Source organism: Pipistrellus hanaki (genome assembly GCF_964339955.1).
Source record: "Pipistrellus hanaki genome assembly, chromosome: 5".
NCBI classification, from domain to species: Eukaryota; Metazoa; Chordata; class Mammalia; order Chiroptera; family Vespertilionidae; genus Pipistrellus; species Pipistrellus hanaki.
In genome coordinates, this window is record NC_140507.1 from 406,522 (window position 1) to 430,183 (window position 23,662).

Below are 23,662 nucleotides of genomic sequence, written 5' to 3' on the forward strand. Positions count from 1 at the left end.
GTCACTGCCCCTTTAATTACCGGGTCCTGCCAGACCACCCCCATATGGAGAGGCCACAGTAAACCATGAACAACACACAACCCCAGAGGGGTTATCAGTGCTGGCGCCAGGCCAGGCCATGAGAGGTGGTCCCATGGCCCCATCCCAGCACATGGGGCTTTTTGCAAAGCCCAAGAAAGATCCGGAAGTCTGAGCCACATTTGGGGACAAAGAAACCAAGGGGCATAAAGGGAAAGCTCCCTCCATATGGGGGGCTCAGGATCTGGAGAAGCGGCCTCCCCCGAGTCCGGTGCCGGTCGGTGAACGTCTGGCCATGATTTCTCCCGGGCCCCCTCACTCCTGCGCAGTCTCCGGTCGCCTGGTGAGTTCTGTAACGCCACTTTGATGGCTCCATCATGGAGCCCATGACAGTGCAAACCACAGCCCCAGGGCCAGCTCACCAGCCAGCTCGCTTTGGCAAATGAACTAGATGGGCCCAGCCCTGCCCGCTCACTTAGGCACGCCTGGCAGACGGACCGTGTGGCAGACGGGGCGGCACTTCATAGCTGGTCCCGAAGGAAGAAATTTACAAACCCTGATTTGATTTAGACCAGCTCTGATGGGGGGGAGGGGGGAAGGATAGGGGGATGGGGACCAAAAACACTGGCCACAATGTAACAACTATTTCCATGAAGCATCAAAGCGCTGACAGAAGAGAAGGAATCTCAGGCCCAAACTGAGGGGAGCAGAGCTGGCGCCCAGCACCGTGGCAGGCACAGTCTACCCAGGGCACCTGCAGGTGCCTGGGGCATGAGCTCTGCTTGGGGAGCATGGGGTGCATCTCGCCAGCACCCTTCATTCCTTCTGAGCTCTGCACTGCGTCTGTGCCACCCGATCTAAGTACAAGCTCCAAGCACGGAACAAAAACAGAAGAACAGACCGATTGCTGAGGAGAGGCAAGCCCAAGAGTGTAGAGGGTGAACATGTTTAAAAGGACAGAGTGCCCTGAATGTATGGCACAGCTGCATCTTTCTCTGAGAAAAAACAAGGTCAGATTTCCACCGCACATAAAACATAAATACAAATTTCAATTAGTTTAAAAAACAAAATATAAAAATCAGCTTCAGCCCTAGGTTTGGTTCAGTAGATAGAGCGTTGGCCTGCGGACTGAAGGATCCCGGGTTCAATTCCGGTCAAGAGCACATGCCTACGTTACAGGCTCGATCTCTAGTAGGGGGTGTGCAGGAAGCAGGCCAATCAATGATTCCTTCTCATCATTGATGTTTCTCTCTCTTCCTCTCCATTCCTATGTGAAATCAATAAAAGAAAAAAAAATCAAACTCAAAGAAAAACATGTAAGAAAATGTATTTATAATTAACTAGAAGAAAGACTTCTTAATCATTATGTTGTATACCTAAAACTAATGTTATGTCAATTAAACCTCAATAAAAAAAAATTAATTTTAAATTCACCTGTCATAAAAAGCTCCTAAGAATATTATCACCAAAAACCATGAAACAAATTGGGAGGAAGTATGCATAATATATACACAAAAGTCTTTTTTTTAAAAAGGTAACAAAAGAGAAATAGGCAAAAGATGTGATAAGGAAACTAATGGGAGAAAGACAAATGGCAATCTATTCTATCTACACTAACAAAAGAGCAATATGCTAATTGACTGTACCTTCACGACGCCCACCAACCAATCAGGAGTGAGCATGCAAATTAACCCAATAAAGATGGCATTCCGCACCACCCCAGCCACTCCGGGCCTCTGGGCAGCCTGGGAAGGCAGAAAGGAAGCTCTGGGTGGATCGAAAAGGTCGCTCTAGCCAGAGGGAAGGCAGTGCCCGCAGCCAGGGGAAGGAAGGCCCATTGTTGCACGATAAAAGGCTAATAGGTTAAGTCTCTGTCTGGGGGATGACATCATGTAGCAACACCTGGCTTCCTCTCCCTAGGGACTAGCCTTCATACAGTTTCTTCAGCCCAGGAACACGACTTGCTTTATAGCCAGGTGCAGACATTTCACACTTTAACCAAATGTTTGTGAAGCGTTTTCCCGTGCCTCATCTCATTTGATCTGGAGTAGGCAGATAGGAGACTTGGTGGAATCCTATTTTATTTTCGTTAGCCAGAAAACGCAGATTTAGAAAGCTTAGAAACTTGACCTGACTGAACAGAAGTAAGAAATGGTAGACCTTGAAAATGACTTCAGGTTTTTTGTCACTGCACAGACTATAATCAGACACTGCTGCAGTTAAATATTTCACCCTTTGTTCTCCCTGCGTGATCTACAGTAATAATCTGCTTCGTTGTCAATATTTCCTGCTGTGTTGCTGACAATTACCTGAAAAAGAAGTTGGGGTGCTTCACTGGGCTGGAAAAAGTTTAGCTGCATCAGAAAGCAGCTAATTAAGCAAGTTTGCCCTATATCTATAAAAAGCTAAGTTGACTCACACATGCATGATACATATAAAGCTCTCACTGGCGCCAATCGAACACGTGTGTTTCGATCTGTCATTGTCGATCGTGAATTTGGTTGACACTTCTGTTATAGAGAAAGGGTGAATAGCGAAGTTAAAGTTTTTCTTCTAACTAATTTACTTTCGATGTGCAGATGTGCACGAATCTGGGCCCTGGGCCCTTGTTACAAGTGACTGAAACTGTGTTTCACTAGTGAGCTCTGAAGTGTGAACTATACAGCCCTTCTCCCACAAGTCAGCACAGCCAGAAGCCTGCAGACCGGCAGGCCCAGTTGCCTTAAAGGAGGGGGGTGTGGAGCGGGGCCCCTGGGGTCAGGCATCAGATTCATCAGACTCTGGGTGCAGACCCCGCCCTGCCACCCCTCCAGGGGCACATCCCAGGATATGGACACTTTCCAGGGCAATGGCTACAACTGCAGGGAAATCACTGACCCTGGTCTCACACTTGGCTCCTGTCCCTGGTCCCGCCCAGCCCACGCCTGTCAGTTACAATTCCAGGCCTGGCAGCCCATGCTCAGCAGTCAGAGTAGAAAACAAAAACAATGGGAGAGGAAACTGCGAAAGAGAAGACAGCCCCGGCTCCCAGGGAGCTGCTGGGCAGGACTAGCAGCCCCTCCCCCATCAGGACAGAGCCCCTGCCAGACAAGCAATGTTTCTGTGGCAACACCACTGTGTGAGGTCTTCTGGCTCGGGCCGAGGCCCCGGCATCGAGTTCACGGCCTCTTGGCTGCTTTGCAAGAGCCTGCAGCTTCGTGCCCACGTAACTGGCTGGGTTTCCAAGATGACAAACGCTGCCCAAGAGAGGGCACCTGCTTCCTTCCTCTACAACCACCTCCGCTCAGCCCAGCCCTGCCCACCACACGGGGAGCACGGGGACCAACTGGCTACGGCGAGCGCCCACCACGTTCTGGAGGGAAAGGGGTTACTATCCTTCCAGAAGTTCCCTGTCACTGTGGGCCAGACTCACTCCACACGCAGGACGGACGGCCTGGCCCACCTCGGGCCTCCTCCCCGCCACGCTCAGTGGAGAGCCTCGCCAGGAGAGTGGTGCTTCCTTACGTGGTGCTGGGCAAAGCAGCCCACACGGCTGCACCCACCGCCCACAATTCTCAGCCGTGCCCGACGGGGCCCGGGCAGGTGTCTCCAGGTAACCGGAGCCAGGAAACTGAGAGTCCCTCCGTTATGGCCAGACAGGTGACTATGCAGGCGACCCAGTCTCCCTGAGCACCAGCACTGGCACCTCGGCCCTCGGCATCAGGGCGGCTGAGGGCCAGCGCTGAGGAGCCTTTGTAAGTGGAAGAGCGAGTGCTTGGCCACCACCAGGGACTCCCGGGACTGAGATCGGGAGGAGCCCTGTGGCCGCCCCGTCCCGTCTCCAGGCAGCGAGGCTGTTCACAGCAGCAGAGGGTGCTCGGCCCAGGCGACCGCCAAACACAGACTCTTGACAGGCTCGAGGGTGACAGGAGCTGCGCTGTCTTCCTCGGGGGCTGGGCGTCTGGGGCAGAACAGACATGCTGCCCATGTGCTCGGGGCGGGGTGGGAGGGCGAAATAAGTCACCCCGCACCAGCCCTCCCTCCCAACCCCCAAACACACTAGAGCCAGCAGCCCGTCTAAATCATGTTCATGGAACATTTGCTCCTTGCAACCCTTTCATTCAAGGAAGAGACCGGTTCTGGACAGGACAGGACCTGGTTCTGTACTGCCCCTAAGCTCAGGCTCACGAGGAAGGTTCAAGAAGCCTGAGGCCCGACTGGTGGTGCTCAGTGGTTAGCGTTGACCCATGAACCAAGAGATCACTGATTCCATTCTGGGTCAGGCACATACCTGGGTTGTGGGCTCTATCCCAGTAAGGGCATGCAGGAGGCAGCTGAATGATGACTCTTTTTCAACAATGTTTCTCTCTCTCTCTATCCCTCTCCCTTCTTCCACCTCTGAAATCAATAAACACACACTTTAAAAAGCAGCAATGGGAAGGGGAGGGCAGGGTGCACGCTGAGGCCTGCTGGAGGGCATCACGCTCAGGGGCCCGGAAGCCCATCCAATGGCTCTCACTCTCAGTCCTCTGCAAGATGGTTACCACGGCGATGCTGAGGCCTCCCAGAACCCACCTCTCCCTAGTCCAGGCTCGCAAGGGCCAGTGCATGTTAATGGCCAGTGAGCTGAGCCAACCGAGAAGTGAGCAGGGCCCTCAGGACTGGAGCAGCACAGGGGCACAGCATGGACCTGGAGGATGCTGGACCAGCCAGATGAGCAGACAGCCTGGGCCGAGCTGGGGAGCAGACTCTAACTCGGGGACCCCCGGGGCAATGAAGTGACACCGTGTGGGGGAGCCTTCGGCCATCCTGGCGCAGGTCCAGGTGCTGGTGCTGTGGGAAGTGACCACACGGGGACCCGCAGGCCTTCCAGCCAGACATTTCCGGGAGGACAACACGGGCCCCGGGGACAGAGGCGTCTCCCTTCTCCCGGGATTCCAGAGGTCCTTCCAGGACGGGGCGGGCAGGGGGCTGGTACTTTTCCACACGCTCCCAGTGCCGAGGTGCCCCCCGGCCAGGCGGCCCACCCTCTGCAAACTCCGTGCAGCGGCCAGCCTCTGTCCCTCGGCAACGCCGGCCCTCTTCCCCACTTCCCATGAGAACCAGCGAGCGGAGAAGTGGTGCTGTCAGCGGAGAGCAGGGTGCGTTCTCAGGAACACCGTCTCCACTCCCTGGGAGACGGGCCTCACCAGACAGGAAGGGTCTCGAGGACACAAGCCCCTGCACCCAACTTGCTGAGACCCACCCCAAACCCTCCAAGTCTCGGACCTGCTGGCCCCAGCTCCTGTGGGGAAATCAGCAGCCCCTGCGCCCCCTGCTGGCCAGTTGGGGCTACGTCGGCCTCGGTAGGGCCTCCAGGAGCGTCCCCTGGCTCGGCTCTCTCCCGCTGGGCTGCCTTCTGCGCTGACCCCTGGCACCTGGCAGGCACTGAACCGAAGGCCCGGGACGGCCCCTGAGATGCAGACCGGCGCACACCTGGGCACCACTGACGGGAGAAACCCACCCACAGGCTTGCTTTTCTCCTTCGCTTTACAGATTTCTCTTAACCAATGTGAACTTTAATAATGAAAACAATCACTTTAACAAAAAGAGCACCGTCCCCTCCCAGTTCACCCCAGCAGAAATGGTAATTTGGGTCCTGAGGGACGCGGCAGCAGCAGAGTCTGGAGGAGAGGGGAGCTGAGACTCAGAGGACAAAACCCAACCCCAGGCGGGTGTGCATCCACTCAGAGCCTGGAGGGTCCAGAAAACAGCGAGCGCCACAGAACAGTCCGAGGGAACCGCAGGAAGTGGTGCTGGGCCACGGGAGCCTGAGTGGCTGTGGGAAGCAGTTTCCATGTGGGGCTCGGGACCCGGGTGGAGAGGGGAGAAGAGCGAGCCGGAGGCACAGGGACTGGGGGGGCTGCACCCACAGCCAGGCCGGCGGCCACAAAGCAGGGGTTCTTGACCCAGGGCCGTGGGAGCAGGAGAGTGGCCTGAGCTCCCATGAGTCCCGACCTTGTAGGTCCTCAGGGTGCAGGACGAGTGGGGTCCTGGGTGCTGGCCTGGCTTCTTGCCCCACAGCCCGGCTAAGCCAGGCACCTTCTTGGCACACCCCTGCCCTCCCTCTGCACCCAGTCGGCCGGCCAAACTGGTGCACGCTGCCTCCTGAGAGCAGAGCTGCCTCCCGGGATGAGGTCCTGGAGCGACCCGGCCCGTCGTCAGACCCTGCAGCACCTCCAGACTCTCACGGTGGCCCTGGGAACCCATTCCCGGCCCCGATGCCACACACTCTCGTGCTGACGTCTGCTCTGAGGCTCAGCGCGCCTGCTCTCCTGCCCCTGTCCCCCTGCGCCATGACCCTCCCCATGTCCTGAACAAAGGCTGCCTGTCCCTGCCCCGGGCAAGAGCCCTGGGCACAACCACTGGCCGCTCTGAAATGGGATGTGGAGGGAACAAACAGCCGCCAGCAACAAGCCCTGGCCCAGCAAGGGCTTCCCAGCCGGAGTTAGGGAGCAGCCCGCGGCCACTCCAGAGCGTCCAGCTGTCCAGTTCATGGGGAATCAGATCACTGACCCGAGGCAGGACCACACGGCACTGCACCCGGCTCACTGGCGTGGTTACCCCCCCAGCACTGCGTGACCCTCAGCAAACCTGCTGCCGGTGACTGATTGGTGCATCCTGTGCTCTGACCGCTGCACACCAGGAGCGGGAGGGGCGGCGGCAGCCAAGCACCGTCTCACTCAGCTCGTGGTGGCGCAGACCCGGCACGCGCTGCCGTGTGGATCACACGCTGCTCGATAAGGCACTGCAGACGCCAATTCCCACACGCAGCTCCCTGGCCGCTCCGGTCTCCCCTGGGTGCCAGGCCACCCTGGTCCGCGTGCACAGCCCACAGGCCCCGCTCCAGCCTCACTCCCAGCACCGCGTGGAGCATCAAACCCCGGAAACACAGGTGTGGTGGCTCAAGGACAGTCATGTGTCCCACCCAGAGGGGCGGGATTACTGTCCTACGAGCTTCCGGGGACACCGGGCGCCACCCGTCACAGTGCCATCCTCTGCGCCACCAGATGCCGGCAGCACCGCCGACCTGTCCCTCCAGGTGAGCCGCGCAGCTGCACCCACCTCAGGACGGGCCTCCGTGGAGCCCGGCGCGGCCGCTGGTGCCGGTGCCGGCGGCTTCTCTTCTGCCGCCGCCGCCACCTTCCTCACCTTCCTGCGCTTTCTCTCCGGGGTGCCTGGCGCTCCGGGCGCTTTCTTCTTCTGAGCGGCCATCCTGCCGGAAAGCAGAGGGAAGAGAGGTCATGTGGCCATGTGGTGACCAGCCTGCAGACACACGCATGCATTTCACATCGCTTCCTTTTAGCGGAAATGACCTCGCCACAGAGCAGCATAGGCCTGAGTAAGTCAAGCAGGATAAACCAGTGCAATGGAATCCATCCAAAAATCTCAGTAGCCCAGCTGTATGGCTCAGTGGTTGAGCGTCGCCCGGCAGGGTAGGGCAGGAGGCAGCCAATCAATCATTCTCTCTCATCAATGCTATTTTTCTCTCTCTCTTCATCTCTCTGAAATTAATAAAAACATCTTTTAAAAATCACAACAAATGAGAACGTGTTACAGATATAGAATTAAAAATGTAGAACACTATTGTAGTATTGTCCAATTTTGTTTTTAAGAAAATGCTGAAATAACAATAGAGAAAGCTCCAATTTCGTATATATATCCCCAGCTATGAAAATGTCTGAAGGGCATCAACAAAACCTTGGCCTAAGGGGTGGGGTTACAGGAACTATTTTTCACAGCTCAGTTTTATCTTGCATTTCTCAAGGCTGTAGGCTTGAAAAGCATAATTAGCACTGTGACAAGAAACCTGAAAAGAATAAGAGACTGTTGACAAAAGGGCTTTGAAAAGACAAAGAACTCTGCCAGCAATTACCTTGTTGAAGAAATAAGAAAAGTTTAGCAAATATTTACATAACAGTTACCATAAAAGTTAAGTGAAATCTATATTCATTCTGCAAGTCATCATCAAAAAGTTTAATCACTAAGTATATTTGCTAAAAGGGGTGGGGGTGGGGGTGGGGGGAGACTTTTCCATGTTATAGAAAGGTTTCTTTTAATAGTTCCAAGAGCTGACAACTTGTGAATCTGAGACAATGTTTGTACAGAAAACTACATTTCCTGACACCCATAGTTAGTGGGTTATCGACAGGGGCTGAGACCATCCGGTGAGAAAGAGCAGTCTCTTCAGCAGAGACTGGGACAACTGGACGTCCCATGCAGAAGGAGTTGGACCCGACCTCACGCCACACACAAAATTCTCTCAAAAAGAGTAAAACACCCAACTGTGAGAGCTCAACTATCAAAGTTTAAAAAGAAAACCTAGGAGTAGCTCTTCATGGCCTGACAACAGCTTCTAAGATGTGACACCAAACTGTAAGCATCAAAAGGAAAAAAAACAGGTGAGTGACTGGTCAGAATAAAAAAGGCTTGTGCTGCAAGAAAATAAAAAGGCAACCTACATACAGAATTGGAGAAAATGCGTGCAAGTCATATACCTGACCGGAGACTTGTATCCAGAATGTGTGAGAACTCTTGCAACTCAGGAAAAAAAAGAAAAGACAAATAGCCTTATTTAAAAATGGGCAAAGAGATGTGAATATGAAATTTCCCAAAGATACTTAAATGGCTAATAAGCACATGGAAAGATGCTCAACACCACTGACCATTTGGGAAGTGCCAATCACAGGCCATGCCACTTCCGCCCGGCTAGTCAGACAGGGGATAACTGAGCTCTGGGAGGATGCGGAGGACCCAGAGCGCCCTCTCACGGCAACGGCCAGCCACTCCGTCATGGGGAAGGGCACCGCCCAGCTCACAGGACAGAGTCCCTCCGGGAGGGTCTGCGCCCCACCATCCTCTAGGTCAGAGGCCAGTCCCAGGGCGGGTAAGCCGAGGCCCAGTCCCTGCGCCCAGGGCGGTGTCTGTGCTCTGCCCACCTTGATGCAGAACTATTCCAAGTTCAGGCTTGCCCACCTAGACCAATGGCCTCCAACGCCTGCTCTTCTGCTCCCTGACTCTACTCAGTCCCCCGTACCCTCCAGCCAAACTCTAAACCCTGTTATCCCACCCACCAAGCCCACCTCCCATCTCTCTGGCTCTTTCCAGCTCACCACCTCTGCAATCCTCCAGGTCCACATGCAAGTTCCCGACCATCATTCGTCCCGCCCTTACACACACGCTCAGCTTCTCTCCGGCAAAACCCCCACTCCAGGACCTGCTCCTTCCTGCTGGCCAAAGCCCCCAGGACCAGGCTGGTGGGTCACCCCAGCCCCAGGGCGATCTCCAATGCCCCCCAGGAATCCCACCACTTCTCCCAACTGCGGCCACTGCCCAGCACCTTCCCCGCCCCTCCTCCATTCTCAGACCTTAACTCCCTATCCCCCAACTGCCACAAGCTCCTCATCTTGGGCCCTGTCCTCCCCTGTTACCATGGAAACCGTGCAGGCTCCCACAAGGCCCAATGCTGTTCTTGGGTGCTGGGGCACACCCCCGCCTCCCGCACCCTCTTCCTTCCCTGCCAAGGAATCAACAACCACAAGGTCCCACATCTTCCACTGCTTCCTTCTCCGGAGAAACCTCCAGGGCCGTCACTCACACCCTAGCCAGCCACCCAAGGACGCTCCCGCCATCCCAGGGCCAACAGATCCTCTGGCCCCACTCCACTCCACCTCCACCTCAGCGGGTAAGACCCGAACAAAACACTAACAGTTCCTAACAGCTCCAGGCCGCACCCTCATAATGACCCCAATCCTCCAAAAAAATGTGTGCTCAGTGGTTGGGCCCTGACCTATGAACCAGGTCACGGGTTCGATTCCTGGTTAGGGCACACGCCCCGGTTAAGCTGGATCCCCAGTGTGAGGCGTTTTTCTCTCATCGTGGATGTTTCTGTTCTCCCTTCCTCTCTGAAGTCAAGAGAATATCTATTTTTAAAATTTTTTTTTAAAATATGTATTTTATTGATTTTTTACAGAGAGGAAGGGAGAGAAATAGAGAGTTAGAAACATCGATGAGAGAGAATCATCTCTCAGTTGCCTCCTGCACACTCCCTTACTGGGAATGTGCCCACAACCAAGGTACATGCCCCTGACCGGAATCGAACCTGGGACCTTTCAGTCTGCAGGCTGACGCTCTAACCACTGAGCAAAACCGGTTTCGGCGAGAATATCTATTTTTTAAATGCCTGCCCGAGAAAACTCCAGGCTGGGCAAAAGTACCCAGCGACACACCGACAGACAGGCCCCCGGCCCGCCAGTCCCTCATGCACCGCCTCACTCCGCGGGAAGACCCCAAGTGCCGCTGCACGCGGAGAAGGGGCGCCCTCGGCGCTTGCAGGTCCCGTGCGGCCTCGCCCGCCCGCCTCACGCTCACCTCGCTCTCGGCGCCGCTGGGGCCCGTCCCCTCACGCGTGCCGCCCTGGCGCTCCGCCGGCCACCGCGCGCGAGGTCCCCGCGGCCCGCCCCCAGGCCGCCGAGGCTCCGCCTGGCCCTCCCGCCGCCCCGCGAGCGCTCCTCCCGGCCCACGCCCCCACGCGGCGGCCGCCCCGACTCGGAGACACCGCCGCGCTCGCCTACCTGCGCGTGGCCGCCGACGCCGGCTTCCGGCAGACCCGGCGCCCAGGTAACGCCGTCCCGCCCTCCGCAGCGGCGCCGCCCATTGGACGAGACCGCCTCCGTCTCGCGGCCGACCAATAGCAAGCGGCGGCTTCCAGGGGGCGGGGCTGGGTGCGGGCCGGCGGCGTCATCTCTGGACGCCGCCAGTCGCAGAGAGCCGCCAGTTGCCAGGCAACCCCTCCCCTCGTGCGGCCGCGGAGTGTGGGCCCCGCTCCGCGGTTTCTGGCCTGGGGCTCGGCTGTCCTGAGGCTCGGAGACCGCCGGGTGCTGGCCCCTTGGACTTGAATGAACGACGCCTGTTGTGGTCCGCGGGGATTCATCTCAAACATCAAATGTGTATAAATTGTTCGATTAATGACGTAAACTGTGTATCATGTTTAAACGTCACCATTACACGTGTGCGAAGGTTTTCAAATGCAGTAGAGCCATGTCTGCGAGTGTTGTAAGTTCTGATTAGTGGCCATGTGTATCTGATTCGAAGCCGGTAAAATTAGGCATCCGGGCTGTAGATGCCCGAGTTAAATCCTCGTTCTTTGGTTTTTAGAAATATTTAACAGTCCAGACACTGAGAATGGAAGGAAAGGAAGACAGCTTGTGTGGCCCACTGCTAAGATGAGAACTGAGAAGGGGTGACGGCTGGACAGGAATGTGCAGGCATGAGTCTCTGCAAAGCACATACTCAGGATTTCTGGGCCACAGGTGTGAGCGTGTCCAATGTTAATGACTACAGAAAGAGCTATTCCACTGCTCCCACTGGGCCCTCGCCAGTTTGGCTCAGTGGGTAGAGTATTGCCTGTGGACTGAGGGTTCTGGGTTTGATTCTGGTCATATCCGGGGTTGCTGGCTCCATCCCCAACAGGGAGTGTGCAGGAGGCAACCAATCAATAATTCTCTATCATTGATCCTTCTGCTATCTCTCCCTCTCCCTTCCTCTCTCAAATCCATAAAAATATATTTTTAAAAACAACACAAAAAGACTCCCACTAGGCTTTAAAACTCCGCCAAAAAAAAAGCTTCCTGCCCTGGGTAGAGATGGAGCACCAACCTACTTAATGCTCAGGCTTTACTCAACAATGCACAGACTCCTGACACTAAAGGAACTCCCCAAACTTCCAGAATATTAATGCTGGCACTGTGTGAGTGTCCAGTGTGGTGCGGCTTACCCTTTGGGCACACACCCCATACAACCTCAAGTCCTATCTGGAGCCATTGGTGAGAGGCTGGGCAGGAAGGCAGACCAGAGCCTCGGTCCTTGTGGATGCAAAGAATTTGTGGATGCAAAGAAGAGAGCAAGACCTCTGTCTTGCACAGGGGCTTCTGCTCTCCTGGCCTTGCACACCCTGGAGCCACTTGCACGAGGACATGCAGGGTGCTTGGTGCTCCCCAGAAAGCTCTGCGACACTGACGCCCCAATCCCACCTGAAGGCAGGGACAGACAGGAGGGAGAGGACGATTCTTCTGAGAAGTGTGGGACTGCTGCCTTCAGTGTGCGGATCAAGGAGCGGTGTTGTCTGACAGAATGCAGCCACCCACCTGTTTTTAAATGTCTTGTTGGTAGCCAGTTAAAAAACAAAATGGAAACCAGTGAAAAAACTTTAGTATTTCATTTAATCCATCATATCCAAAACACATTTCAACATGTAACTTTTTAAGTGAGATATTTTACTTTTAAAATGGTATTGCTTTCGGAACCAGTGTTTTCTTCTCAACTTGGACAAACATTTTCATGAGACCTGATCTATGCTCAGATCTCATGGCTTGCAGTTCAAAAAGTACAGTTCACATCCCAAGTTACCAACAGACTCACAGCTTTCCTAACAACTGGATCAAGTCAATGGCTCGCTGGCGCCTTCCACGTGCTCTGTCTCGGCTGTGACCACAGCAGCTCTGATGCAGCAGCACTACCCGGGAACTTGGACGTGCAAATCCTCAGGGTCCACCACAGAAGCCTACGAGGAAGCCGAGTGCGGTCACCTCTCTGCTGTTTGGTGGGGAAGCTCCTTCAGATTCGTGCCTGACAAACAGCTCGGCCCTTGTCTCTTCAAGCCAATTCCTTTTATCTGGAGGGAGGGCGGGCAGAGAGCAATTTAACCCGCCTCGGGTATGATGCCCTCGGTCGCTCATCTTGCGGAAAGGATTTATGTTTCACTGGGAAAGTGTGAAGCTTCAGACCTGTGCTGTGCGAATATGAAAGGGCCAGAGCACCATATTCTCGTCAGTGGACCCCCAAACCAGCCTCTGCAGCTGGAGCAGACCCAGGATCATCACCTCACTTTCGATCTGAAAGAACAAAAGACTGACTCCCTTACACAAGTCCCCATTAACGAGATGTGCAGATCACCCATCGGCCGAACACGGGGCTGCAGAAACCCTCAGGTATTGCTGCTGGACCACAATGCTCGGGAATCAACTGTACCTATAACCCAGGGCCCTGCCCGCCTGCCCCCCCCCCCCCCCAAGCAACTAGACCCACGCGTGCCATCTGGACTAACACCCGAGTCACTGAGCCAGCCAAGAGGAGGGCCGCGTGTTCAAGGGGCCCGATGGTTCAGACTCGGAGGCTCTCACAGCTGACACCTGCACAGAGAGGTCAGACCCAGTCAGCCAACCCCTTCCCAGCTTCCCCCAGAGCCACAGGCAATGAGGGCAGCAGTCAGCCCAGAGCCCGCAGACCAGAGTGTAACAAGCAAATGGAACCACAGAGAAACAAGCAAATGTAACTAAAAAGGAAGGAACTCCCATCTCTATTCGACAGGCAGATGCTTTACTGACCCAAGGAAGTCGAAGTCCTCTAGTTAACAACACTAGTGAATGGGTTCAATTGTGTCCCAAATGGTAGCTGAAGTCCTAACCCTCAGAGCCTGAGAATGTGACATCTCCTGGATGCAGGGCCGCTGCAGATGGGACTAGGTAGGATGAGCTCCTAGTGGAGTGGGGGGGACCCTAGGTCAATACCACTGGGTCCATAAAAGGGGGGCGCACCCTGTGAACGGGAAAACAAATGGGCTGATATGGCTGCAAACCAAGAACACCAAGACTGACCACGCCCTCGGGCAGTGAGGGGAGAGGCTGGCACACTCTCCCTCAGAACCTCCAGGGGAACCAGCTCGAGCACCTCATCTCAGCTCAACAGGAATCCTGTTGTTTGAGCCACCCGTTAGTGGGTCTTGGCTACAGCAGCCCAGGAAACAACACAGCTAGACTCCAACTTTAATTTAGAATCCAGCTTTAATGAAGATGATCTTCACACAACTCCTGCACCCACCACCTGACAGAGCACGATGGTCCAGGCTGCGAGCCGCCCTCCAGGGGCTGGAAGCTGGCTCTCCCCTTGTCAGGGAGGTGTCAGGCCAGCCCGCCGGCTGGGACTTCTCACCCTGCGATGCCGACGGCTCTGCTCACGTGTGTGCAGCTATGATCCAGAGGATGTCTGTGCTGAAAGCAGAAGTTGCCACGACACTGGCCACAAGCCACGGGCAGCATCTCTTTCTTCTTACAGCCCTTTTTCGAGCACCGGAAGGTGAAAACCTGAGAAAGCCAGCTGCTTCAGTACTTCAATTGTGTCCATAAGCAATTCTTTAACAAGCCCCACAGTAAGACCATTAACATTTAACTGGAAACTGTTCTTAGTTTCTAGGAATGTAAAAGTATAATATGTAAATTGACTGAAGGGCAGAATAACTGGTCTCTATGATGTGCACTGACCACCAGGGGTAGACGCTCAATACAGGAGCTGTCCCCTGGTGGTCAGCGCGCTCCCACAGGGGGAGCACCACCAGAAGACAGGCTCACAGCTGCAGTGCTAAGCCGTCAGTCAGACATCCCCTGAGGGCTCCTGGACTTTGAGATGGCACAGGCCAGTCTGAGGGACCTTTCTGAGTATACAAATTTCATGCACTGGGCCTCTAGTTTTACTATAAAAAATGACTACTCATTAAGGAGAAAGTTTTAATAAGTGACAAATATAAAAGCAGCTGTTTAGTTGGGATTCCTGTAGGGTGATTAGGTATTCTCAGAAACACACCCCCCCCCCCTTGGGAGTGGGAGCTGGGGACATGGGAAGGAAGGAGGCTAAGCATGTAGCATCATGCACAGTCCCTCAGAGAGATGCTGGCTCCAGGGGCTCAGGAGACATGGAGGTGTCCCCACCAGGAAGGGAGCTGGAACATCGATCTACAGCCCCAGGCACTTCTGAGTGTGTAAAGGTTAAGAATGCCAATGAAGCCGAAACCAGTTTGGCTCAGTGGTAGAGCATCGGTCTGCAGACTGAAAGGTCCCGGGTTCGATTCCAGTCAAGGGCATGTACGTTGGCTGCGGGCACATCCCCAGTGGGGGATGTGCAGGAGGCTGCTGGTCGATGCTTCTCTTTCATCGACATTTTTGGCTCTCTATCTTTCTCCCTTCCTCTCTGTAAAAAATCAATAAAATGTTTTTTAAAAAAAGAAAGAAAAAGAAAAAAAGAATGCCAATGAAGAGAGGTGTCCAGCAGCCTGGGGCAGCCCTCCGCAAGGGCAGGTGTGAGCTGCCTCAAGTGACCTGAGCCTGCAGCCAGCAGGGACACAGGGGCTGGGCCTGGGAGAACACCGATGTCGGCAGCAGGTAGGGGAGCAAAGAGCTCCAGAAGAACATGGAGGCCACACCTACATGAGCGGAGGGAAGGATTCAGGTGGAAAGTCTGGGCTGAGCCAAGAATGAGAAGACCATGCCAGTTCGGAGTCACCTGGTTTGTGGGTCTTTGCTTTGGAAGACCTTCCCGAGGGCCGAGGGCAGAGCACGCAGTGTGCAGCGAGAGCAGGGGAGAGGCGAGGTCAGGCAGGGTGCTGAGCGGCTAAGGTGCAGGGACGTTATTCTCTCGGGTTCGAGGAGGCAGCGTTAACGGAGTTAAGAGTTACATTTATTTACTGAGATCGTAATTGCTATGTACTTAACGTAACATGTTAAGCTGGTTGGTAACTACAAATAAGGACCCATGGCTGAAACTGAGATTTAGGCTAAACAAAAGCCAGTTTCTGCCAGAACCGGTTTGGCTCAGTGGATAGAGCGTCACCTGTGGACCAAAAGGTCCCAGGTTCGATTCCAGTCAAGGGCATGTACCTTGGTTGCAGGCACATCCCCGGTGGGGGGTGTGCAGGAGGCAGCTGGTCGATGTATCTCTCTCATCGATGTTTCTAGCTCTCTCTCTCTCTTCCTCTCTGTGAAAAATCAATAAAATATATTTTTTAAAAATATTACTTTAAAAGAAAAAGCCCATGAGCAGGGACAGAACTGACCCCACCAGCTGCCCGGAGAGAATTCTGGTCCTCTCCGCTTCACTTCCTCCTGCACTTCCCAGAGGTGCTCGGGGGAAAGCAGGCACTCACAGAACAGCTCTCCACAACCACATTAACTCTCCATCTTGGGAGAAAGTGTGAGGTTCCCGTAAGGAAAGCAAATCTGTGCTGGTTGGTGGCTCAGTGGTTAGAGCGCCAGCTGCACACCAAAGGATCGCAGGTTTGACTCCTGGTCAATGGCACAAAGTTGGATGCAGGTTCAATCCCAGGACATTGGGGCGCATGTGGGAGGCAACCAATCCATTTGTTCCTCTCTCTCCCTGCCTCCCTTCCTCCCTTCCAGTCTCTAAAAATCAACGGGGGAAAATATCCTTGGGTGAGGATTAATACACAAAAAAAGAAAGTAAATCCCGGCACGGGAACGTTAATAAATGTCCGTAGACCCATAGACCCAAATACTCAGAGAATGTTTATTTGACTGTAAAAGCCTACGCCACTCACAACACTAACTTTATTAGAGCTTCAGTTTGTACACAAACTATCAGGATGAATTTTCAGTGCGATAACTGGCCCATTCCCCTAAGAATGGCCCATTCCCACTCTCACAGAGCTGGCAGGGAACTGGTCCTCACCTTCTCCTTCTTCCCAGGACGGCCTCTACAATCTCCATCCATGTGCTCACCAACCACCACATCTGGTATCTCCCCCTTCTTTACTGGGATTGGGCGGCTACAAAGCGGGCACACTGGGACCTGAATATCCTAAAGAATGAACACAGATGACATTCCAGACTCAGGCGACTGAAACTCACATGAGAAAAAACAAGACAGTGCAGTGCGTAAGAGCAGCCAGATGCCCATCAACCCGTGAGAACACGGCTCCCAGCAGCTCAATGGCTCACAGTCAAAACACCTCCGAGCCTGGGCAGGAGCTGAGGAAACAGCTCAGTGAGAACACTGAGTGACAACTGACATCCAGAAGGTGACAGGTAATCACAGAATCACAGGGCCTACGTCTGGGGGATGAGCTGAAAAGTCACCCAGGAATGCTCCCTCAGTTAGCAAATCTATGAAAAAAGCATTGCCACTGATCTCCCTAGGGACAGGGGAGGTCAAGTCGGCAAATGAACGGAGTAGCTGGGCCTGGTCATCAGTGCCTGTAAACATGAGTGAGTCACCTGCCCCACCTGGCGACCTGGAACACCCTGGAGGCTCAGACGCCAGCCAGCACTGAAGGAAGCATGTGACTCCAGGTCACTCCCATTTCTGACTGCCCGATGACAAAGCTCACTCGGAAACGGTGACCACGGGCTGGGATCCACCTGCAGAAGTACCGAGGGCTGTGCTGCCCGGAACTTCCTGCGATGGCGGAGAGGCTCCGTAGCCACACCATCCTTCGGAGTACAGCCATCGCTGTCCTGTGATCACTCAACACCGGAACGGGCCAGTGTGACTGAGAGTCTGACCTTAAGGTTTGCTTAACTGTAATCAAGTTATTAGCTACATGAGGCTGGTGTCCATCCTGGACAGCACAGCTTTAAAGAGCAAGAACTAGAATCTTTCAAATAAAGCATGATTAATTACCTTCTTGTATGCAAAGGAACATTTATGCGCAGCGCAGGTAAAATGATCTTTACAGAAACATTGCTTACATACATCACATTTCAATGGAAGAAAATCTAAAAAAACAAAAACAAAAACAAAAAAAACACACATACACAAAAAAACACTTCACATTTGGTTAAATTGTAAAATGTCTGCACCTGGATAGAAAGCAAGCTGTGTTTCTGAGCCGAAGAAAGCTGCAAGGAGGCTGGTTACTGGGGAGGAAGCCAGGCATTGCTATGTGATGTCATTACCCGGCACCCACAGCAACCCCTTCCGGGCTGGGCTGGCCTGGGCTATGGGCCGCATTTTGCCCCAGGGGGTCTTGGCAGCATTGGCTGTGATTTGGTGTTGCTCCGGGTGGTGGTGGGGCCTGTGTCCTACTTGGGGGATGCTGAGTGTTAGTTGGCACCAGGTCCGTTCTGTGGTACTGTTTATTATTTTTAAACAAGAGGCCATCTTTGACCACCTGGGGGCAGCCATATTGTGTGTTGGAGTGATGGGCAATTTGCATATTATCCTTTTATTAGATAGGATGGCCAGTGTGAGTCATGGCAGCTCCTGCGTTGAGCATCTGCCCCCTGGTGGTCAGTATACATCATAGCAACCGATGGATCCACTCTTCAGTCAATTCACATTATTAGGGTTTTATTATATAAGATAGGAAACTCCACTAAGTTCTCTATGACTGTCAAACACATTTTTAAGGTACTCCTCATGAGAAAAAATTGAGGGTGGGAGTCATGAACTTCACAGTGCCAGCAACACTGAAGAATCTATAAAGCTATATTTTCAAAGGAGCGTCCATCCCATGTGGTGTCATGAGTATTTAAGCAGCACACTTCTATCCACTTGGTCCTGGCAACTAATGCAACAGCTATTTCTCCCCTACAAAACAGCCAACAAATTACCCATTTCCTAGTAACATCTCTTAAAGGGCTTACCTAGCTGCTTGCAGGTCTCTTCTGAACAGTGCTTCCCCAAGTCAGGGAGCTCCATCAGGAGAGAGTGGCAGAGTGTAGCAGCACCTACAGGAATGAGAGCGTCAGGAGGCGAGCAAGGGCGGCTGGTGGTGGCCACCAGGGTTTGTAACTTGCAGCTGAAGAGAGCACACTAACGTGCTCTGTAGGGAACGTTAATAAATGTCCGTCATCCCGCCGAAGCCTGTTTGACTCAGTGGTAGAGTGTCGGTCTGCGGACTGAAGGGTCCCAGGCTCGATTCCGGTCAAGGGCATGTACCTTGGTTGCAGGCATATACCCAGTGGGGGGTGTGCAAGAGGCAGCTGATCGATGACTCTCTCATTGATGTTTCTAGCTCTCTATCTCTCTCCCTTCCTCTCTTTACAAAAATCAATAAAATATATTTAAAAAAAATGTCCGCCATCCCCTTCGGGGGACAAAGCTTCACAAATTCTTCTTTCAACAAAGAGAAAAATTTGGGTGGAAGGGTGTGGGGAGGAGTACCAGCTCATTTGGAATCAACGCCAATTCAGGATTTCAGCAAACCCCAAGTGTGACACATGTGGACATGGGTTTCCCATTTCCAGTCTGCACAGCTGCCTGTGGATTTAACCAAATCCTGTGCTTCCGGTGGCGTCTGGCTGTGTGGGGTGGTCATGGCAGCCTCAGTGACGTTTAAGGCACAATTAATTTCTTCTGCTGGATACACTTGTTGACATGAACGAGCCTCTGTTACCACGTGCGAAATCACGCTGGTTGACTACTTTCCCGAAGAGATTCAACTGGGTCCCTCGCTGCTCTTTGAAACTCTTATGCATTGGGTTTTACTTAGAATTTAATCCTTAACGACACTCGGGGGTTCATCAGGGAGGAGGCAAGCTGTTAACTCACCATGGAAAACGGGGGGACAATTGGTGAAGCCACTGCGCTGGAGAGAAAACTGAGGCGCCCTCTGTGACCCGGTCCCCCCCTCATCTATGAAAACTCTAGTTCCTCCCAGAATTCATCCCGCCCGCCCTCTCCGCCCCCGGGAGCATCTCCTATGCTGCCCCCTCGGGTCGGGATAGTGCCGCTCCCTCTGCCACCATCCTCACCACCGCCGCACCCAAGCCACAGAGCCGCTGCTCTCCCGAGATCCCGTAACCCTTCCCGACACAGACCTTCCTTTACTATCAACCCTGCGGGGCGAGGTCTGCCCGTCGCTGCGTTGCAGCGCGCAACGCCTAACGGGTGCTCCGCGCTCTGGTGAAAGCAAACGCCGAGCGCCGGGCCTCGGTTCTGGACACCGCAGCAGCGGCGTGAGAGCCCTGCCCCGGGGTAGCTCTGCTGGCACTTTAGCGCGCTAATCCGACCCCATAAACCGGAGCCCTGCTGCGGCTCGATCGCTGAGCCCCGCCCTAGCCTGGACCCTGGCTTCGCGGATCCCGCCGGGCCCCGCCCCCAGCCCCCAGCCCCCAGCCCTGGCCCCGCTGCTCCCGCCGGGCCCCGCCCTCAGGCTGGACCCCGGCCCCCAGCCCCCGGCCCTGAAGCTCCTGCCGGGCCCCGCCCCCAGCCCTGGCCCCCGTCCCCGCAGCTCCCGCCGGGCCCCGCCCTCAGGCTGGACCCGGCCCCGCAGCTCCAGCCGGGCCCCGCCCCCAGCCTGGACCCCGGCCCCGCACCTGGCTCTCGTCGAAGGCCGGTGCGGCCGCGGAGGTGTGCCGAAGGTGGCGCAGCCGGGGAGCTGGGTGGTCCTTTTCTGAGGCCCAACGCCGAAAGGACGAGGAAAACTGGTCCGGAGAAGTGACGGAGGTCCGGCCGAGCCGGGGAAGGAGAGGAGCATCGCGCCACTCCCAGGTCCCTTCCTTTTATTCGCAGCTGAAGCGTCCGAGAGGCACCAGGGCGCCCGCTTTCCCGCGCGCCCCGATGACGACACCTCCGGAAGGCCAATCCCGTCCCGCCGTTCATGGCGCGCCCCTAAACGTCATCGAAAATCCGACCAATCCCGTCCGGTCGCGACCGTGTGTGCCCGCCCACTCCTCGACGCCCCGCCTCCCTTCTCCAGCATTCGCGCAGCTTCTCGAAGCGCAGTCACCGTGACGCAGCGCCGCGCAGGCGCACTGGGCCCACCGCCGGGCGCGGGAAAGCGGAGTGGGGGGAGCGGCCGCGAGCGCGTGCGGCTGGGCGGCCTCGGCCGCGCAGATGGACGGACCGCGCTGGACGGCGCCGGCGGGCGGCGCGGAGGGCCGCAGCGAGGTACGGAGCTGTCAGGGCAGTGGCCCGCGGGGTCAGCGAGGCTGGGGTGCTGGAGCGCGGCCGTCCGAGAGGGAGGAAAAAGGTCTTTCCAGAAGAACGAGGATGGTTTGAAGGAGCATAGAGAGACTGCGGCGGTACCGACGTGGCTGTCTGCTCCCCGAGCCGCCTGGCGGTGCCTGGCCGCAGGCTTCACTGTGGGGTGTAGCCCGGACGTGGCGTGGCAGCCGGACTCACCCCGGGCGTCGCCTCAGCGTCACGGCGTCACCGCAAGTGGCCGTGGCTGCTGGCCTGTGGGCCCGGGAGCCGGCACCATGCGTGCTCGGGGCCGCGCTCTGTGTTCCCGTTGAAAGGACACCGTGTGTGATGGGCACTGTGGATTCCTTTACGTTGAAATGGCCCGAACTTGCTTACCCGACGCGATCACTTCTCCGTAGTTGACCGCACAGTCTTCTCGGGCTCAGGGAACCCGCAGCCCCTGGAGCACCAGCTGGGCCACCCCACACAGCCTGACGCCACCGGAAGCACAGGAATGCCAGAGCCCCAACGGAACCCGCCGCGAAACACCCCCCAGTTCACATACTGGAGCTGGAACAAGAAAACGGGGGCACCGGTTGCACCTCAGCTGGGACTGTGCCCGTGGGTCTGTCTGCGGGGTTCCTGCACCCTGGCCATGGCCCAATGGCCGAGGAAGCTCTGCAAGCCTTGGTTTTTGGAGTTACAGATCTTAGCCAGTAGGCAGGTACGCAAAGGTGGAGTGGAAAATACTAAGGGTAGATTGTGTGCGTGTGTGTGCACGCGTGCACGGGCATTTATACACATACTAGAGGCCTGACGCACAAAATTCCTGCAAGAGTACCACCCCCATTCCCCTCCCCCCCTCCCCCCCAGCACCGGCTTTCCTCTGTCACTCCAGACCCAGGCTTCCCTCCTGGGACCCAGGCTTCCCTCCCCCAGGCCATCCGCAGGCACCCGGACTGCGCTGGTTTCCCCCAGACTCTGGCTTCATCAGGAAGAACTCTGGAAGACGTCTGGTCTAATTAGCATATTACCCTTGCATTATTATAAATATGCCCATTTCCCCTAGTCTTAGAAAAAGAGCTGTTTGAGATCATGTTCTGCACATGACAGGATGCCGGGATACTCCCTGTGTATTTCTCAGAAGCAGACACACCTACATAACAATTCTCCACCCAACCAAGGCAGGAAATCACCATTCAAACGATGTTGTTTCAATCCACAGACCCCATTTGAATTCTGACAACTGTGTCAACAGTGTTCCCCACTCCCCACCCCTAGGATCCCATCCACGATCATGTTTAATCCCCTCCAATTTAGCACCAACCGGTCCTCTGTCATTTCTGTTCCTGACAGTTTTTCAGTTTTAGTTAAAAATCATAGACTTTTGCCCTAACTGGTTTGGCTCAGTGGATAGAGCATCAGCCTGTGGACTGAAGGGTACCAGGTTTTATTTTGATCAAGGGCACATAACTTGGTTGCAGGTTTGATCCCTGGCCCTGGTCAAGGCATTTGGCAGGCCACCAATCTATGTGTCTCTCTCACATTGATTTTTCTCTCTTCCTCCATCCCCCCCTCCACTGTCTCTAGAAATCAATGGGTAATATCCTCAGATGAGGATTAATCACACACACACCCCAAAAAAATAATCACAGACTTTTGCCCAGCTAATATGACTCAGTGGTTGAGTGTCAACCCATGAAGCAAGAGGTCACTGGTTTGCCCTAGCCAGTTTTGCTCAGTGGTGGGAGCATTGGCACATGCTATGGACTGAAGGATCCCGGGTTCGATTCCAGTCAAGGGCACATACCTCCTGAAGACTGGAGGTTCAATCAGGGCACCTGAGGCAACATATGAATGTGTGTGTCTCTGTCTCTCCCCCTCTCTTAAACTCTGTCTAAAAATCAGTGGGGAAAAATACCCTCAGGTGAGGATTAACAAAACAAAAAGTTCTCCTATTCCATTTCTGGTCAGGGCACATGCCTAGGTTGTGGGCTCTATCCCCAGTAGGAGGCAGCCCATTGATGTTTCTCTCTCAATGCTCTCTGATCCTCTCCCTTCCTCTCTAAAAATCAATTTAAAATGTTAAAAAAACAAACAAACAAAAAAACCCCCACAGACTTCATATATAGAAGTCAGGGTTCTTTGGGAAAGACAGTGCTGGGGAAATAAGAAGTAGCAGAGAAAGAGAAAGACCAGACAGGAGACGGAGGGGCTCCGTGAAAGAAGCCAGCAGCTGAGTCTCCAAGAGCTGGGCGGGGCTGTGGAGGACAGGACCCGTCACTCATCCAGGGTTGGCAGTGCACACAATGCCACGTGGCACAAGATGACTCAGGGTCCATTGATGTGTCAGGACAGGACGTGTTTTTTTCAGCAGGAAAATGACAAACGGTGTGCTCACCGGCAGAAGGTTGCAGCCCGTCCTGCAATGGACAACACTAATCTTGAGGACCAGTCACGGCAGTGTCTGCCAGGTTTCTCCCTTTCTTCATTTGTAGGTTGATAAGTGTTCTGTAGGGAGAGGTCCCGAGACCCACTGTTACCTTATTCTTCCTCCACCTGACTTTCTTGACCTTTACCAAAGACTTCTGCCTGAGCCACTGTGGTCCTTGCCAAGTGCACTGTGCAGTTTCTAAAATGCCCATCATCTGTTCTGCATCTATTAGTTGGCATTCTTAAGGAAAAGATTTTCCTTCTCTTTAATTTTACTCATCTGTGTGTAGCAGTATGGATTCATGGGTTTGTGTTTTATTCCTTGGGTAGTAGTCTATTGCTATCATTATCTATTTTGATGTTCAAATTGTCCAAGAGCCTCATCCAGCTGGATCCTGAGTTCTTTTGATGTGTCTCCATCATTCTTCAAACCTTCCTTACCTTCTGGTGCAAGATGTTCCAGGCTCAGTGTGTACTCTTCCGGCCCAGCCCCCAGCAT

At 54.5% G+C, this 23,662-nt stretch overlaps 3 protein-coding genes across 4 annotated transcripts in view; 1 reads left to right on the forward strand and 2 right to left on the reverse strand.

The window, feature by feature from the left end:
* CHLSN (cholesin) overlaps nucleotides 1-10,693 on the reverse strand; it is a gene marked incomplete at its 5' end in the record, with an annotated part of 57,905 nt that extends 47,212 nt beyond the window's left edge. The window contains 2 exons of one of the 2 annotated variants that reach the window (XM_084886273.1): nucleotides 7,102-7,252; nucleotides 10,611-10,693. In XM_084886273.1, coding sequence (XP_084742399.1) covers nucleotides 7,102-7,252; nucleotides 10,611-10,693 — 234 coding nt within the window. Of the gene's footprint in view, nucleotides 1-7,101; nucleotides 7,253-10,407 lie in introns of both variants that reach the window. The other variant, XM_084886274.1, reaches the window with a different exon arrangement.
* Nucleotides 10,694-12,234: 1,541 nt separating this feature from the next.
* ZFAND2A (zinc finger AN1-type containing 2A) lies at nucleotides 12,235-20,398 on the reverse strand. The gene is made up of 5 exons (XM_084886271.1): nucleotides 20,142-20,398; nucleotides 18,468-18,551; nucleotides 17,503-17,597; nucleotides 16,552-16,680; nucleotides 12,235-14,177 (listed from the first exon to the last, which is right to left on the reverse strand). Exons 2-5 carry the CDS (start codon nucleotides 18,520-18,522, stop codon nucleotides 14,022-14,024), a joined length of 435 nt encoding a protein of 144 aa, XP_084742397.1. The 5' UTR covers nucleotides 18,523-18,551; nucleotides 20,142-20,398; the 3' UTR covers nucleotides 12,235-14,021.
* Nucleotides 20,399-20,576: 178 nt separating this feature from the next.
* Nucleotides 20,577-23,662, forward strand: part of UNCX (UNC homeobox) — a 33,347-nt gene continuing 30,261 nt past the window's right edge. Inside the window, exon 1 of the mRNA XM_084886258.1 lies at nucleotides 20,577-21,454. Coding sequence (XP_084742384.1) covers nucleotides 21,245-21,454 — 210 coding nt within the window. The 5' untranslated portion in view covers nucleotides 20,577-21,244. The remainder of the gene's footprint in view (nucleotides 21,455-23,662) is intronic.